The following is a 19,178-nucleotide window of genomic DNA, read 5'->3' on the forward strand; positions in this document are numbered from 1 at the left end:
GTTCTTATAAACTGTACATGTCCTCCTCACAACTGTCAAAGCCCAATATGCTTTCAGTACTTTAAAAAGTTATTGTAAATAAAGACTTACAAAAAAAGACACTTTTTATGTTGCATTTTATTTAATTGTAATTTTTTTTAATAATAAAAATACAACAGCAATCCATTTATTAAGAAGCACTTGTATACAATGATCTTTGCAAAATTTAAGAAATATAATTTTACTTGTTGTACAAAGTATTTCCTTAAAACACATGTTTATCTATGCGTACGAACACAAATTACTGACTGGAGTTGTTCTGTAGGGGAGTCATGTGACCCCAGGTTTTCCCGGCACACAGCGAGACTCTGAGAGGAACTCGGAGGTTTAGGAACTCACTGCAGAGCGTCTCTCTGTCCTCCATCAACAACTTTATCAGAGCTATTAAGACACAGGGAACGTAATTTGTCAACTGTCTTAAAGTACCAATAAATATTTATTACCAATTTACTGGGGTCTTGTATTTACACAATACTTGACACACAATAAATAAAACAGGAGTTTAAGCTTAAAACCCTTGACTATCTAATTAACCCATACAAGCAATCATGCCCACTTTAAAGTTAAATAATTGTCTTGATTTAATGGGGACTTACATTGCATATGTACATCTGTCACTCAAAATATATAGATTATTACATGGCATTTTTTATATTGCATCCTTTATTAGCCCAAGTTCTCTGTATATCAGCCCGAGAGCCGTCAGACAGGAGGGCTGATATACTGTAAATTCCTCATTTTACGGGAGTACTTAATTCTACGATTCCGCTGTTTTGCATCAAATCATGAGAATATATATATAAAATCGTGAACACCAATTATTTGTTATGATTTCAAATAGCGCCAAACTGTCAGAAAAATAAGAGCAAGATTTTAAAATCGTGATTTTATGCTGAAATTTATTCCTCGCGTTTAATAAGGAGTTTACAGTACATTGATCCATAGCTTATAAAGGATGCGATATAAAAATGCATTGTCATGATTTTTATATCATATACAAGTACTTTTAGAAAATATCAAAGAAAAATGAAAAAACATCAGGTGATGAATGATTATTGTCAACAAATCGCTCCATGTCTATATATTACTTCCGCCTCTTATAAACTTTCCCGAAAATTTTACGTCAGCTGTTTGTATACCAAGTTGACTTCGACGTAATTATTTTACATCATTCTCAGAGATCAGAATTGAAGGACATTTAATGAACTCTACGTCTTCATAGGCGATGTTCACCAGAAAGGGTGTGTAATACATGTAACAACCAAAGATTGCTGGGGAGGGGAGTGTAATAAATCTTATAAACACCCTCGGGTTTATTACACATGGGTAGGCAAATTTTCTGTTCATATTGCACGGGCAGAAAAGGATATATTTTATATAAGTATACATATATAGGGGTTTAAATTAGTTGTCTTAAGGTTTCCAAATACAGATAATCATACCTCCAGCTTTTGATAAATGCTCATCTGGAACCTCAAACAGTAATTCATCATGGATTTGAACCAATAGTCTGGAAAATAAATATATGCCCTATTTAATGTTTATCATGTTACCAATGCTCAATACATTTGTTGAAACAATGCTCAAAACATTTGTTGAAAACAATGGGCTGTCTTCCTAAGAGAGAGAGAGAGAGAGAGAGAGAGAGACTGAAAAGGGGAATAACTCTTTATTTCAATTCATTGGCTTGAGCAGAGTTCATTGGTGGTACAGGTAGACATTACACAAGATGACATACTTTTACATGCACAAATTATCCTAGCTCAAGTACATATCCATGTGAAAACTGCTCTTTAATTTACTTTTTTAAAATATGTTAATGAAGAATCATTCATAGATGTAATTATCACTGCTGCTTAGTCAGTCTTAATTTTCACATGATGAATGGCATTTATACAATAAATGATTAAATGAAATGGAAAAAAATCCCAGCTAGAAAAAATTTCCTGCAAATAATTATGCAAAACTGAAGGGTAAGTCTTTACTACTTAAAAAGTTTCAGGAAGTTCTGTTCAGGAACTTGATCCCATCATGAAAAATAATCCAGCATTTCCTGAAAATATGTAATATTGTTGCATGAGGAGGAGTTAATTACCCTGACTATAGTTGCTGTATTATATATACATGTAGTACTACAGGTATTAGATAATATTAAATAATAGCCATACTTCTTAGTTTAAAAGAAGAAAATCTCCCCCAAAACAACCAAATTAAAGTTTCCTGTGAATTTGCACTCAATTAAGCATATCAAAACATCATGTCCTAATATTGCTAATCACAGCTGTATTTTGCAATTTTGTTCATTGGTTTAAGAGGATAAGTCCGAAAAATGTCTCAGTATCACTATTAATATTGAGATCAAGGCTCGATTTGGGCATAATTTCAGCCAATTGCAATTCAAATTCATTGTGTTATCACATTGCATTTAATAATTTTTTCACTTTGGTGATATTCACTTCATACTGAGGCAAACTTATGATAAACCTACTTTCTACTTTCCTACTTGAATGGTGAATGGTGAGCGCATTCAGAGGGTACACTAAACTCACGCTGAATGGAATTTGTTGAACGTTAATTCACATGAACGATGGACAAACACAGTCCGCAAACGGAGCGCAAAGTGAACAGTGAACGCATGGTGAACGATATATGTGAATGCTTTGTGAATGCAAGATTAACGATTTATTCGGAGTGCCTCGTGAGTTATCTTTTAATTATATTTATTTGTTAAACAGGAAAAACTAGCAAATACCGTAAACTACATATACAGTGCTGCTATCATGAAAGTTGACAAAACAATCCTATCCTATCATATATCCTGTATCCAGGGACGTATAATCTAATTTTTTAGTTTAAAAAATTTAAAATTTTATTTAAAAAAAAATTAATGCCTTGCATTATTTTAAATGAACATTACATGAACACTGAGTGAACAGTGAACGCAAGGTGAACGTGTTGTGAGCACACGGTGAGCACTTTGTGAACAGTAAGAGTGAACGGAGTGGAGAGCGCAAGTGAACAAACAGTGAGCGCACTATGAACACATGGAAAAATTGGAAGGTAGAACGCTTTAGGGACTGTATGCATGTCACAAATATACACTGATTTAGGAAGCACAAAGAAGTCATAAAACAAGAATATTTCCCACCTGACTCGTAGCTCTGAGTGTTGCACTAGATTGTTTTCTACCTGAAGCATTGCAGCTTTGCACAGGTCAGCAGCAGAACCTGTTACATCATTTATTTTCAAGATCAAGCATTCATGCAATATAATATCTGGGTAACAATAAATGGGTAAAACTGATTTGCATACAGATTATTTTCAAACTTAAAAATGCTAAGGAGAAGTGTATGTCAGACTGTCACTTCCAGATTGATCTTGACTGGGTATTAGTGTTTAATGTCAGGAAATGAATTTCAAATTTTTATTTTCCAGTATCAAAAGCAATAAAGCATGGATCAAGACATAATGTCAGCTTATGAAATTATCTAATTTTCAATCTAGATCTGTCACTCTCTGTTTGAGTTTGATTCTAGACTGCCGATTTAGATCAACAAAGTAGGTTTCGTAAAGTTACCCTTTTGAGTAGATTTTCTTTCAAGGACAAAGTAGTAGATTGGACATATATTATTGAACATACCCTGGACACAGAAGTTGACTGCTTGTCTCTCAGCTTGAGCTCGGAGTGGAGGGGACGGGTGATTGATATTTGGAATCATCCTCTTTCTCTTAAATATTGACTCTGTATAACCTAACGATAGATGAATAATAACTTCTAATTTTTTCTTAACGTTTGATCAGTACTCAAAAAGTACTAGCTGTATGCATGAGTATTTGTTTGGCTCAAACAAAAAAGAAACTGCATGACATTCATGCAAGCATGCCCAATCAGCTTCCTCATCATCTAAAACATTTAACAAGTTAAAAGCATGCAGGCCAAGGTGCAACAAGTATATAGCTAACAAAAAGACAACTATTAAAATTTCCTCCATGCATGTTATCATGTAATTTTAACCCAACAATTAACTTCCACTTGCTGCTGATCGAACTATATTTTTGAACAATGCAATATGATTGATCAAATTATCCCATTGAAGAGGCTATACCTATCACATGATGAAGTATGCACTCTACATGTACCAGGTATATAGATATAATGTAATTATACCTTTCTGTCTGCAAAATTCAATGCATCTTCTTGAAAAATGATTCACAGCAGGGAAACTGCATAAAAAAGAAAAAACAAGACAATGAAAAATAAGCAGAAAAAAAAATAGTACACAAGTATAACATATATAAATATACCATTTCCCAAAATCTCTCATCTGAGTTGTCCACTTTTTAGCAGGGGTTGAGAACTCTTAAATCTGGGTTTTTATAGAAAATGAGTATGTCAACTTATACCAGTGATGTTTCTATTGAGTTGATGGTCAATGACATATTATTGGCTCATTACTAGTGGTATAACAACTATAGTGAACCTCAATCAATCTTACGAAATTGATGAAAAGCAGTTGGTTTGACCCTCATGTCTTTTAATGCAACATATATAACACAAATCTTCCTTTTTCCTATAGTTTTCATTACAATTAACTAAGCTAGAAAATGCTACAAGTATATTTGTAAAGCACTTGAACATGTATACTATTGTAAAGCTTCTTTTGAAATTGAATTATAATTATATATATTTACTTGTATGATTATGTATGAAAAATGAGATATTTTTAAAACATCTCTGTAAAAAGATTTTTCTAGCAAATATTATATAACATGCAATATCGTGAAACCCAGTACCTAGGAAACTATCTATGATATTTTTAGCTTCTACTGCTGGTATCTTCAAATATTCAGCCAATTTTTCTTTTCCTGTTTGAATATTAAAATAATCTGCATTAATTATCATATTAATGTCAAAATATTACCTAAAGAAATTATTGTTATTAATTAGCATAATATTATTGCTATTCTTTATGATTAATTTAAAAGCGTATTTTATAGGACTGCATAGAAAAGTATGAAATAAATCAAAATGTACATGTACCTGCACCATACATGACCGAATAGACTATTCTCTTTGTCTGTTCCCGCTCAGCTGAAGAAACATTATCAGGTAGTTTCCTCAACCTACAAAAAATTATATGCAGATTCTATGTTTGTATCACAGCTACAATTTCAGGTAATTTTCTTTTTTTTTTAATATAATTTTACAATAACAGAAATCTGAAATATAATTATTAAAATTCAAAATTGTTTCCCTCATAAGTTTCATAAGACAGTTGTGATATTTTGTATATTATAAGCAATCTACATAATTTAGATTCATCTCATACAGGTACAAAACATAAGCATCATTCTTAAACTTGATAAACACAGATTTATTTCGAAAATTAGGGCTTTATTTAATTAAAAATCAAAGGGGTCACAATAATTATATTTTAAATTAAACTAACTATATTAAACATATACCATTGTGCTGTAAGCTCTACAAATATGTCTTTCTCACAACTCTCATTGAACAGTCGTAATAGAGTTGAATCATTTGCCAAATGAGCTAGCAATCTTAGTTCAATTTGTTGAAAATCTGTTACCATGAAATACAAAAATGCATCAATTAGAGTTTTATAACATGAAGAAAATTAAGAGAATAGAATATGGGAATAAAGAGAGAAATCATAGTCAAGTCTTTAATTAATTAACGGGACAAACTGCATAATTCATTCTGTGTTTTTATCTATTAATATTTGCAATTTTGTTTAATATTTACAAATACTTTTTTACCTGCTGATAAAAATGACCATCCATCATGGCTGATGAAAGAATCCCTTGCAAATATATCTACATTTTTCTCTCCAGGATCTGTGTATCCTACACATTAATTAAATCACATCTTATATGAGATATCATAAATCAGTTAAAGAAATTGCATGATAGACTTCAGTTGATATAATTATAATGCTCCAAGGATTGTGAAATATTTTTGCAATTATGCTCACTCTTGACATTATATCTTTTCCCTTACCATTGTTTACCTTACAAGTTAAATATCCGATACAATGTACAAAAAGTCCAATATCCAATATAATTGAGTAAAATTAAATCAAAATATAATTATATTGATTGTAAGAAAACTATCAAAAGGGTGAAAAAAATCTTACCCACAATGCATTCCTTGTCTTTACCTGCAGAGACTGAAATAGAACTGGCAGTTTTTGGGATGGCCTGGATGTTGGGGGAGTGAGAGGAGAGCCGACCAGTAGCGGCCGAGGTTTGGTCCCAGTGGGTTGACAGGTATCCACTGACCACTGCACTCATCATTCCGTCTACATATGTAGACTTCAGTTTTTGAACCTGTAAAGAATATAGTAAACTAATTAAAATCAAGTTATTGAGACTCGCAAAGCTATGATTAACAAAGATTTAGCATATCCATGTACATGCACATAGTTGAAATCAAGAACATGCATGTATCGATCAACTTAGCATCTAATAGCTACTCTGCTAGCATGCATTAGCAAAACTTTTCAAGGGAAATAACTGACTAGAATATTACTGAATATTGATTAATATAAATAAGACATACATATTAAGAAAAAAAAAAAGATTAAATGACTGCAAAAAAGATTTTAAAATTCATAGTGTGTAGAAATATTTGGAATATTAGGAGTTATTGCCCTTTTAAAGCACTTTTTGTAGCTAAGAGCAAATTTCAAGAGAGATCTTAATTGTCAAATAATCAAAAAGTAGATTTTTACTTTGAATAGTGAAATAAACAACATGTTGCTTTAATTCTAATGGATAAAAATTATTCTTTTACTGATTAAAAGACATTAAGTTGCCGTTGTCAAAGAACAGCAACTCTTGTATCGGGTAAATTTTTATTAAAAAATCAAGGAAGTGTGTGCCAAGATATGAAACACTTGTATTAACTTTTATTCATATGTACAACTAACAAAAGAGCAAAAAATTTTGTTTAATTCAGCCAAAGTTATTGCTTCTTAACATAAAATTAACTTCAAACAAAGGTCTTAAAAATAAATATTAAAAATTTCTTTAGATGATTTTTTTATTAGATGGAAAGTTATAAATTGCATGTGGACCTTCTACTTGGTTGATCAAAAAGAAACATCTCTCAACTCCACATGTATGTATTACAATAGTACATAACACGTCAGTAGAAGAGTAGATGGACTCCTAGCTTTGGAAGCAGGTAAATGCCTACATGCACTCACCTGTGCCGAAAAGGCTAGGTACAGTATATACAATTAATACCTACATGTGACATTGAAAAATGATTATCATGTACAATTCCAACGCAAATCTAATCAATGGTCCAATGGTGCTAAATTCTCTTTGTATGGTACAGAATAGCAAAAACGATTAAACTGAGATCCCACTATTGACTTATAATAATTATTTATTCATCAAACGCCAAACCATGTTAAAATTTTCCTGTAACAAAACAATGTCAAATTTTCCGATATCATGTACCTTTCACCTGTAATTTACAATTACAAAAGAATTTTCAGTATTCAGTAATACCGGTATATTAAACACACCTGTCGATATTCCAGTATTACAGCAGGCAGGGGATGAAGGTGCATCAGCTGAGTAAGTACAGATTCTGAGGTCGACAACTGGTGTCCCACTGCTGTTTTGGCAAGCTTAGAGTTACTCAGCCTTGTATGAAGCTGTAGCTCTTCAAAAATTACCTTTAAAGGAAAAAAATTGTACTTTGAGACATATTCATTAAAGTGTTATTTAGAATTTGTTTAGAATATAGAATGAATTAAGTACATGTCTACATTGATCAACAATAAGAATGCGCTACATAACCTGCCGTATCTGAGCTGGACTGGTAATTGAAAAAGAATGACCCACAATCTTATATGCCTTCTGCTCAAGGAATTCCAGCTTTTTCTGGAAAAAAAATTGTGATTTAAGCGTAGTTTATTAACTAGGGGTTTGCGGGTAAAAGACTTTTGAGATGTACATTCATATATAATCATATTCATATTAAGGCTCATCGCTGTACAAACATGTAATAATTTCATCATTGTCGAACAAAATTGAAAAGATAATGTAAAGATATCATTATCATTGATTTCTTCCACAAAATGAAGTTCTCTGTTTTCGACACAAGGATTGTTTAGTACCTGTAAAATATCGGAGAATTTCAACATTGTGTCCGTAGAAACTTTGATTTTTTGGGTGTCCATAATGGCCAGGAGAGGTGTTAGCTTTGTCTCCACTCGGAGAAACAACTGTCTCATGTTTTTAGAGCATATACTATTGAACTGCTTTTGAATCAGATCCAGTAACATTTCCATATCATCTGAAATGGTATTGTGTCCAATCTGATCAATTGAGATATTCTAATGAGAGAGAGAAAAAAGGAAAAAATAAACATATCTATAAATGATACATCTTTTAACACAACAATCCAATGATATGTCTGTCAATATATCCATGTGACAATATTAAAACATTACATGTAAAGATAAACACATTTTTTTTAGTACGTGTATTACAACGTTAATAAATAACAATAAAAAAATGTCCGATTTTGTCTTCACTGCATGTATGCAGTTGTAGATATTTTAATGAAACAAATAAAAAATACCTTTTGCTGAATCCCATTATCAGCAAGCATCTGTTGAAATGATGAGGTAGATTTGTCTGGATTTAAGAGCCATTGTGCAACAACTGGATCCCATATATTTGTTTCAAACACTATGAAAGATGAAAATCTAAATGTCAGAGATTTATATTTTGCCATATATTACTTCTCATTTTCTGAAGAAACTGGGAAAAATCAAACTTAAGTTTCTTATCCCCTCTCTTTTTAAACAAAATAATTGATTGTGATTGTACAATTATTACCCTTGCTAGTAATTAACGCTGTATGCATAAATATAAGCCGAATTCGAACCTTTTTTTATTGTTTTGAACAATGAAATAACATTTGTTTTCATCATTCATTTTATCGTAAGCATTTTTTTTAAAAAGTGCAAACTAATGCATAATATATTTTTTTGGTATTCAAATGAACATAAAATACATACCATATTCATGACCTGCATCTGCGTTTTCTACATTCAGGTACTTTAATAGCACAATCAGAAAGTCCTTAGCACAGAAGCATACTTGCCTGCAATTGTTTCTGATAAAATCCTGCAGAAATTGTCTGCAAGTAAAATACCATGGGAGATTCATGAGTTATAATTATTTCATGTAAGTTTTAAACATGCGTATGCATGCTTGTGGACATATGACTATATATAATCTACCGTATTCAAAAATCATTAAAGGTTGATGTAGCTTAATGCGAACAATATCATTCCAGTAGGTACTTATAATTTGGCTTCTGTATAATTGAATTAAACACATAACATTTTGTGGAATATATGTACATATATGTATACCTGATCTGTTCATTGATTGAAACATCTCTTGTATGTTGAGGAATGTAGAGAATTTCATCATCTTGTCCAACTAAATTACTTCTACATTTCATGTACCATCCTGAGACCTGCAGATGCAGATATATGTAGATACATACATGTCTATTCAAATGTTGATCTCATGCATGAAAAGATCTGGCAATGATCAAACTACATACAGTAATTTACCAGTATCTAGGTACTAGAATACACTGTACATGTATATTGTTACCTGTGATAGGTTTTTCATCTTTACAGTGCTGCTTTTCTTCTGCAAATGTATAGAATCAAAATCAGCAGTCTCCCTTAAAGAACTGTCTATAGTACATGTGTACAATGGTGAAGTTTGTACCAGGTACATAATTTTATGAATGTACATGTACGTGCAGTACCAACTGAAATTATCTTATATACCTTAGTGTTACTACTGTTTGTAGCATCCAAATTTTCCCTGAGCTGTGTTGAGCCATCTGAGTACACGAGAGTAATGGCTACTTCCCGACTTTGTAGGAACTTTTCAAATACTTTTTTTCGCTCCCATTCTGACATCTTATCCACATTGGATACACCAACCTTTGAAATGAATTCAACTTGAACTGTAATGACTCTATACTTTATTCTACAAACTAGTTCATACATGTACATACATGTATATAACTAGAATTTACTAGATATACAGTAAATCTTTTTGGGGGTGTGTGTGACAAAATGTCACAAAACTCGCAAAAATGAAAAAAATATTAAATATTTCTTTGTGCAAGTCATTTTGAGCAATTCAAAAATTTTTAATAGCATTATGCAATGCCGGAAAATTTCTGCTATTTTTGGGGATTGTAAAATAAGCAAAAATTTGATGGTCATAGATTATAACCTAATATGTGGTATACATAAATGAATACATAATACTTACCTCAGGCTGATTTTTCTGCTCTTTGAAGTCCTCTTTTCTTTCATCTTCACTTCTCTTTTTCTTGTAAGGCACAAAATACTGGGTTAGGTTTTTCTTTCTTTTCTTTCCATTATCTATTCAATAGAAAAAGGAAACTGATCAATGAAATATAATGTAATAGGATATAAAAATGTTCATAAAAAAACCAACAGGTTAAAATGTTTTGAAGTATATGTTCTTACCATTGTTAACATTACTACATTCTGTCTCAGCTTTTTGATCTCCCTGCCTTTTTTGCTTGTGCTGATACAACCTCCTTGCTATTTTGGAACTAATACTGGTGACAGAATTTGGAGCAATGGCATAAGGAGTTCTTTCATTTTCCTTGACAGGAACTGCAATACCATTCTTTTGCACATTTGACTCACAATCAACTGAAAACTTTGATTCTTCTTTATGGCCTAGTTCATCTTGAGAGAATAAGGACTGTGAACTGGATTGCCCATTCTCTTCATTTGTACTGATGTCATCAAACTGAGAAACTGTTGATTTGTTGGTCAGCTCATTTGGACCATGAATGCCAGCTTCTAAATTTGGAAGACTGGTATTTTGAACTTTTTCAAATATTTGAACTTCTCCAGAAAGAGTCACAGGGTTTATATCTTTACAATTTACTCTACCGATCAGCACACTTTTACTACAATGATCTCTGAAACTTGTACCAGAATGTGTTTTTCTGTCGATGTCAGCAGAACAGTTTGAATAACAGCTTTTTTGAAAAGTACCAAACAAACTGCCAGAAAGCTGCCTTTTATCACCTAAAGATGTAACGTTATGAGCTGTAGTACTTACATATCTCTGAAAATTTGACTTGCTGTTCTGGCTTTTACACAGGAGAGAGTTTCTATCAGTACCATATCCTTTAAAATTATTTTCTTTCTCAAGAAATAATTGCTTTGCATCGTTTTGACAATCTGTAACTTGTTCCCTAGGTACACAACCTCTTTCTTCCTCAAGTTCCTCAAAATCTATACCAAAATTTTGTTGCTGAGAGGAATATCCCATGTCCGTTTGCTCATTCCAGGACAGTTTTTCTGTTTTGATTGTTGTGTTTGTACCTTGGGTTGAAGACAAACAAAATTTCTTTCTATAGATATCTTGATAATAACTTGAAACATCTGAAGAAAAAAGAAAAGAAATCAATTTAATAACCACTTGAGACATATAGCACTCAATGATACACTATTTCGTGTATATAGGCATCAATGACTAGCTGACCCAAGAAAGTTTTCACATATCACGATTTCAATTGAGATCAAGATCCTGAAAGTATGTTTTTTACAACACATTTCTCTCTCTCTCTCTCTCCATATCGGTAAGATATTAAGTTAATAATACACATGTCAAAATTTGGAGTTACATGTAGTTTGTGCTGAACGTGATTTTAATTGAATAGTATAAGGCTGGTCTGTGTGTACATTGCATTACTGAAGTACAGTTATAGGAGCAAATTTTTCATAAAAATAGTCATAACAACCTCTCTGGGATGCAAATTTCGATGACTGACGCTTATCCTTGTAAAATGCTGAAAGAATACACTGTGCATCATCTGATAAATTAGAGAACTTCTTTAAAATCGGAGCATCTTTCGCCGGTTTCCAAGTTATTTGGCGATTCATTATCGTCTGCACGCTGAACCACGTGTCTGTCACGTGACATTGAAAAGAATAAGAATCTAACCCGATCAAATAAAAAAAAAAGCAAAGTTTTAAGACTGTAAAAATAAGCATAAATTATAACATTCGTGAAACTTGTCATTAGAAAAAAAAACCCCGACTTCACTGAAAAAAAAACTATCCAGAAGGAAAGCATGCTAGTCCTAAAATGTTCCGATTCACGATACATGTATTGGTACATGTATGCCTTGCTAGTATGCCATACAATTTAGCTTGAAAAGAAATAAAACAAACAAACCAACAAAGATTTTGAAAAAAAAAATCATCGAACTATTTATGGAATTTTTTGACATAAACACAAATTATTAGGACTACCATGCACCGTTCGAATTCAATCTTACTGTATCCCATCTAACTAAAGAAATTTAAGTATTTTACCATTTCATGAAAGACTTAAGTTTGAAATGCTTGTAATGTCACCGGAACAGTTTTTGACGAATTTCAATTTTATTCAACTGTCCTAAATAAAATAATCTGACAGTAACTTTTGATAAAAATTTGATTTAAAAAAAATAATTTTACAGAACTATCCAACATATATAGCTACTAGCATAAGATCAATTGACGGGAAAGAGCATCATCGGGGAAACGAAAATGTCAAGAGTTAATGGTAGGGGAGCATTGATGTTTTCGGATCAAGTACGGTCACAGAAGCATATTTAATATTTGCATCATTCTTATAGTCCAAGAAGTTGGGTTCTTTTATTTCATAAATACCTCATGAAATTTCTTGCATAAACTTTTTCTACAGTTACTTTACTACTCTACTATTATTTCAAAACATACATTTGGCAGCCCGATTTCATTGAAGTCGTCTCAATATTTACCATTAGAACCTAAGGGAATTCGCCAGAAATGCAAACAATGAGTTAAATTTTCCTTATTTGTTGTATTTTAATATAAAATTATAAAGTGCTATTTAACATGCTTCTGTTGATAACATGTCAATAAATTCCTTGAAAAAATAAATTCACGACCTTTATTTCAGCTTCATTTATAGTTTACAATACCGGATCCGAAGCAGGATTTGCCATTTATAGTACATTATTTTATCCGTGTATTTTACCCAATTAATGTCTTAAATAGAACACAAATGTAATAAATAATGTTGAATTAAATTAATAGTTTAATCAAAAACTCAATACTAAAGAAACTTGGTTATAACGTCGCACAAACGACTGAACATAAAATTAAAAATTGCGCGAAGTCACGCGCACTTGGACCTTCCGTGTTGAATAAAGACTAAGACAAACCTTAAGATAATCATAAAATATGACAGTTTTTTTTTAAGACAGCTATGATGAAATCTTATGACAAATTTTGATCTAACGACAGATCTTATTCATAAGACATGCAGTTTTCTAAAACCAGTCCCAGATGCTAAATGATTTTCATAATCGCTAGACACAAATATAGCATAAAGATCTATTCATAACTTTCATTTTGGGGGCATGGACATGGCCCTAACCCCTCCTTTTGTGTAAAACAACGTATTCTTGATTTTAATCCCCGGATGTAACAAGAAATCTGACGATTCCTGTCTTACACAACCCGACCCATTACTTTAATATACGTGTCGTGCCGAGTACTGAAATTAACACGCGTTTCTACTAAATATGTGTATTTGCTGATCAGATGAAAAGACCTTTACTTAATTGAAACCATGAATAAAAAACCCAACAAGTTTTGAAATTAAAATTCAATTTTGATGTTGCACAGTAATACAAATCTTTTATTCGTGTGTGTATATATATATATATATATATATATATATATATATATATATATATATATATATATATATATATATTTTAAAAAGTGTATTTGTAACAAAAAGAATGTTTATACATGCACAGGTTTATTTTCGAAGTGGATTTTTTATTGATATAATTTCCTCCATAAGTCCGTCAAAAGTTTAAAGATTTAATTGCGCGTTTTTAAATAAAAACCATCACACGACTTTGAATATGAAAATCACGTTACGATCAAAAATATTTACATTTCAAATTCGAATATAAACCACAATTTTATTTTTTCAATATATATAGATCACTAGATATTAACCATATATAGATTATTTAAAAAAGAAAAAAATCGTCAGAGGTTCCGAGCTTGACAATGTTTCAAATATTTGACGACCTAGATTTGAATATTAGCTCTTACTTAAATGAATGCAATGAAAAAACTTTTCAAAGTGGGTTTACTTGGTCCAAAATTTAACGCACTTTGAAATTTTATTTCAAAGTGCGTTGATTTTGTCCAAAATATAACGCACTTCGAAATTTTTTTTCAAAATGCGTAATTTTTTTCAAAGTGCGCTGCCCCAATGCAACATGCATTGTCTTTATTATTTTATATTATGAAGAAATGAGCATACATATATAAAAAGTTCCAAGATATTGCAAACTTTCAGGATCAATATTTATCTGGGTCACGCGTGTTACAGTGTATCCTGCATATAGATAAATCATACATACACAATGATCCAGTAAAATCGACCTAGCTGCGCGTATAAAAGTGCACAACTCAAGTACACACAAGTTGAATTCATTCAAAACATATTTTTAACTGTGATTTAAAAACAACCAACAACAAAAGTTAATAACTACATAAAATCGACAAATGGTTTTTTCCCCCTGATGAATAGGAAATATGCCAAGGATTTATAATTACCGCGGTTGTACCTATTGTTCTTGTTTTCGTTAGAGCTCGTCCAGACACGACAATTGAGTTAAAATTTTGAATCAAAATTTTCTACAGGGCTAATCCCTAAAATTTTCGATCATTTGTTATCTAAAAAATGAACGACAATTTTAGAGAGGAGAAAGAACAAACAATTTTAGTATTTGTCAGACCATTTGTATGAACCCAAGAAAAAGGGGTTGACCCCTTTAATTAGGAGACTTGTAAAGTCTGTTGCAATTAAAAATGATCAAGATTTTGTAATGCAATATAGAAGCAAAGTTATCGACCGTATTTATATCTGTTTTGAAAACTCATTGCCACACCCATTTATCACGTAATTAGGGATTTTTAGGGGACTGAAATCTCTGATCTTCTATGCGCCGTATGTAAAAAAAAATGTTGAGCATTGTTATTAAGATTTTGGCAATCCTATACGTTATCTGAAAAGGGGGGAGGGTTCTAAATCCTTATTGATATTTCATCGTAATGTTTCAAAAAAATCGAACGGAAGATTCTATTTATTATAATTATTATTATTATTATATTATATCTGTTTAAAGTTTATTAATCAAAACAAAATCTTTTTATTTATTTATTTTTATTTAAAGATATATGCATAAATAAAAAAAATCATAAAACTGTTAGATGATCCATGTAGATAAGGAGGTAGAACATCATTTTTTTTCATTTGTTCGCCCACCCTGTGTTCGAACAAGCATTCATTAATTATTTTTTTTCTGAAACTAATATAAATTCAAATATGGGAAATCTTTAAAATCTCAGTACTGATTTTCAAACGACATTTGTGATAAATAGAGGAAGAACTTACGTGATCTAAATTTGAATAATAGCTTAAAAAATGTAAAGATTGGTTGAACTTATTAAAATTCATAGCTTGACTTATTTTTCTGATATAAACCCGTCCAACTAGACGGTTATTTATGTCTACTAAGATGCGCTTGTTTTCAGTCATTGTTCTTCAAAAGGGTTTTTGTATGAAATGACAACATTTATATTAAAGTTTCGCGTTTATTTGCGAAATTAACGCTTTTGTTCGTGAAAGTTTAGCGTTTATTTGCAAAAGTTTGCGTGAATTCACGAAAGTTACGCGTTCATTTGCGAAAGTTTTGCGTTAATTCGCAATAGTTTACAGTTTTTTCGCAAACGTTATGCATTTATTCGCAAAAGTTTTGCGATTTAATGCAAAACTTAAACATAAATATTGTCATTTTATACATGACTGAAAACATGCATATTTAATTTAAAATGAAACAAAATAATTTTATTATATAAAGCTGTAAATAAATCAGATTAAACTTATTACAAATTGATATTAATTCAAATGTAGGAAATCTTTAAAATCTCAGTACTGATTTTCAAAGGACATAATGCATCGCGCTCCTCACATTCTCATGGGCACTGTATTATAGAAAATGAGGCATTAACATATTTGCACTATAACAATTTTAATTCGAATGAAATGTTCAATTCAATAACATTAGAATTGAAAGGATATCATCCAAAACAAAACATTTCTAAACAATCAAAAACAAAAACGAAGCATATTTTCAAGCACTTATAAATATTGTTATAAATAATTCTGTAGATTAAACATGCAATTTCGACACAGATGCTTATCAAATAATTTTTTTAATCTCTAAACATACTCTTACTGTAAAGCTATATTCATAACTTTTATTTTTGAGGCAAAGATGCATAATACAACATGCCTCCCCCCAAATAATGGACATGACCGTTGACACCGCCCAACCCCTTCCTTTTGTGTAAAACCCTCGATTTTAACCCCCGGATGTAACAAGAAATCTGACGATTCCTGTCTGACACAACCCGACCTGTTACTTAAATATACGTACAATTTGTCGTGCCAAGTACTGAAACTAACACGCGTTTCTACTGAATACAAATTTGTACTTGCTGATCAAATGAAAAGATTCCCAACTTTACACTTTCATCAATAATGGAAACATAAATAAAAGACTGAGAAAGATTTAATGGATTTACGGTATAAAGCAGTACAAAAACCGCATTATGTTCGGAAGTTTAAAAGTATAACTTACGTAAACTAAAATTCATTTTTAATGTTGCACAATACATGCGCGGATGCAAATTTTTTTCGGGCGGGGAGGGGGGTGGGGTGTCGAGGAATGCTGGTGAACCCGGCACCTGGTAAACCCGGCACCTGGTGAACTCGGCACCGAGAATAGTGAACTCGGCATCCGGTAAACTCGGCACCTGGTAAACTTGGCACCTGGTAAACTCGGCATCTGGTGAATTTGGCATAGTATTCATTTATCTCTTTGTTTCTAGACACACATTTTAAAAAAAAAATTGATTACACAATGTATACGACTGTATCTTTATCATGGAAATGTCTGTTTATGAAGAAAGGTGATTTTTTCAATGTAACTTATTACTTACGACCACATTTATCAACAGATACGAAATAATTCACTGGCTTAACATATATTTTGAATTGATATAATTTATGTAAGAATTAATCTTTCTAAATATGAAAATTTTATGAACATTTGCACATTTGGTTGTTATATGACCAGTTTAGTTTCATCTTGGCGCGATGTTCTTCACATTCATCAATGAGCTTATCAGAGGCGCTCCCAAGCTAATTACGGTCGGAGAAAATAGGCCTAGTTAAAAGATGAATTGAGACAATTAATCCATATAACCATATTATTGCTAAATGTAGTAAAAATACTTACAATAATTACTATAGGCAGAAATAATTAATAGGAGACAGATTGAATATCAGAAATGATTATTTTGTGGTTTTTTAAATCATTTTCTTATCATGTCCTTAATTTCTTGCAGTATGTTTACTACATTTTTTTTTTTACCATTAAAGAGCAAATTTTTCACTTGCCACTGAAATTATTGATACTGTGTGAACTATAATATTGCTTGTAGTTGTATATTCAATTAACTCATTTTGCAATTTTGTCTAATTTAATTCATTAAAATCCTTTCAAGAACAACAACAATTATTATATTCTTAGCTACATCCATCTTTTTATTCATTATGAACATAGGCACAACGAATAACAAAAACAGTAATAGCAATTTTGATTAAAAAAAACTCAATAAAACAAAACAAAATATTTTAAATGCAGTGACAATAACAAACATACTTTATAAGTTAAAGACATTTTTACATTACAAGATGCACATTTCACAAAGGGGGGCACAGCTGTCGATATCACGATATCTGAACGAATCAAATGTTCAAAGCTGGTGGTCCATTAATAGAAGCACAGCCTGTTAACAGTTAACTCGCATTGATCGATCTTTCACAGTAGTTGTTCCAAAGCTTGAAGACACGACCTTCCACCTGTAATGTCCTCTTCCTTTGGAACCTCTGCATCTTCCCTTCAGATACCATCTTCATCTGCACTGTGATGTTTGTCGCTTCCCGATGCAGAACAAGAAGAAGATGGTAAAAGGGAACCGATCCCCTGGTGACAACACTGGTGTTTAGGCGGTTGTGCCATCCCCCCCCCCCCCACACATCATTGTTCGTCCGGATGGACGTCATGAACACACTCCAGTGATGGATCTTGAAGATTGAAGAACGGATCCACGTCCTGTAGACATAGTCCATCACTGGAACAAGAACCTCTGGTGCACGCCCATCCAGACGTAGGAAGGTCTCCTCAAACTACAATTGCATGAAAATAAATACTTTTTTTTCTAATTTATATTCAAGATACTGGCAGATTTGAATAGTCACAAATCTAATTATTTTTGTTGAAAACATTTTGCTTATTTTCAATTACTACATTTATCAAATATCTACATACTGGTGTAATTTTAGCCTGAATGTCATTACACTTGCTACAATTCTATACATACAACTATATATATATATATATATATATATATATATATATATATATATATATATATATATATATATATATATATATGTGATTATTTAGAAAAAAAGAAGCATTTGTACACTTGTTTTTAAGAAAGACACAAAAAAATTATATAAAACTATACTTATGATATGAACTGCCAGTTTTTCTTTCAGGGAAAATATCCAATCATGGAAATCATTTGCAGGCAATTAAAGGATATGTTGTTTGGTACTTACGTTGGATAACTTGTAAAATGCTTTTTCAGGTGTAAACAGAATTCAATATGGTATCTTATTGTTACAGTTCATTTTCATGAATTTAAACAATAGCCTTTGTGAATTTACGTTTTAACTTAATGCCACATTCTATGTGTTTTTATTTATAATTATCAGAGAGAGAGAGAGGGGGTGGTGGGGGAGAGAGAGAGAGAGAGGGAGAGAGAGCGAGAGTTCAAAAACAGTCTTGCGCTAATCAGAGATAAAATACATTCTTAGAA

At 31.6% G+C, this 19,178-nt stretch overlaps 1 protein-coding gene across 1 annotated transcript; it reads right to left on the reverse strand.

The window, feature by feature from the left end:
* Positions 1–100: 100 nt before the first annotated feature.
* LOC105348202 (DNA polymerase nu) lies at positions 101–12,063 on the reverse strand. Its single transcript, XM_066070430.1, has 21 exons — positions 11,906–12,063; positions 10,611–11,546; positions 10,390–10,502; positions 9,894–10,052; positions 9,712–9,750; positions 9,462–9,568; positions 9,102–9,223; positions 8,660–8,769; positions 8,193–8,411; positions 7,873–7,956; positions 7,596–7,748; positions 6,195–6,387; positions 5,818–5,904; positions 5,506–5,620; positions 5,081–5,163; positions 4,827–4,905; positions 4,208–4,263; positions 3,680–3,790; positions 3,188–3,266; positions 1,482–1,549; positions 101–420 (listed from the first exon to the last, which is right to left on the reverse strand). The coding sequence occupies exons 1-21, from the start codon at positions 12,045–12,047 to the stop codon at positions 281–283; spliced, it is 3,195 nt and encodes a 1,064-aa protein (XP_065926502.1). The 5' UTR covers positions 12,048–12,063; the 3' UTR covers positions 101–280.
* Positions 12,064–19,178: the final 7,115 nt, after the last annotated feature.

The sequence above is a fragment of the Magallana gigas genome, chromosome 8, assembly GCF_963853765.1.
Source record: "Magallana gigas chromosome 8, xbMagGiga1.1, whole genome shotgun sequence".
In the NCBI taxonomy this organism is placed as follows: domain Eukaryota; kingdom Metazoa; phylum Mollusca; class Bivalvia; order Ostreida; family Ostreidae; genus Magallana; species Magallana gigas.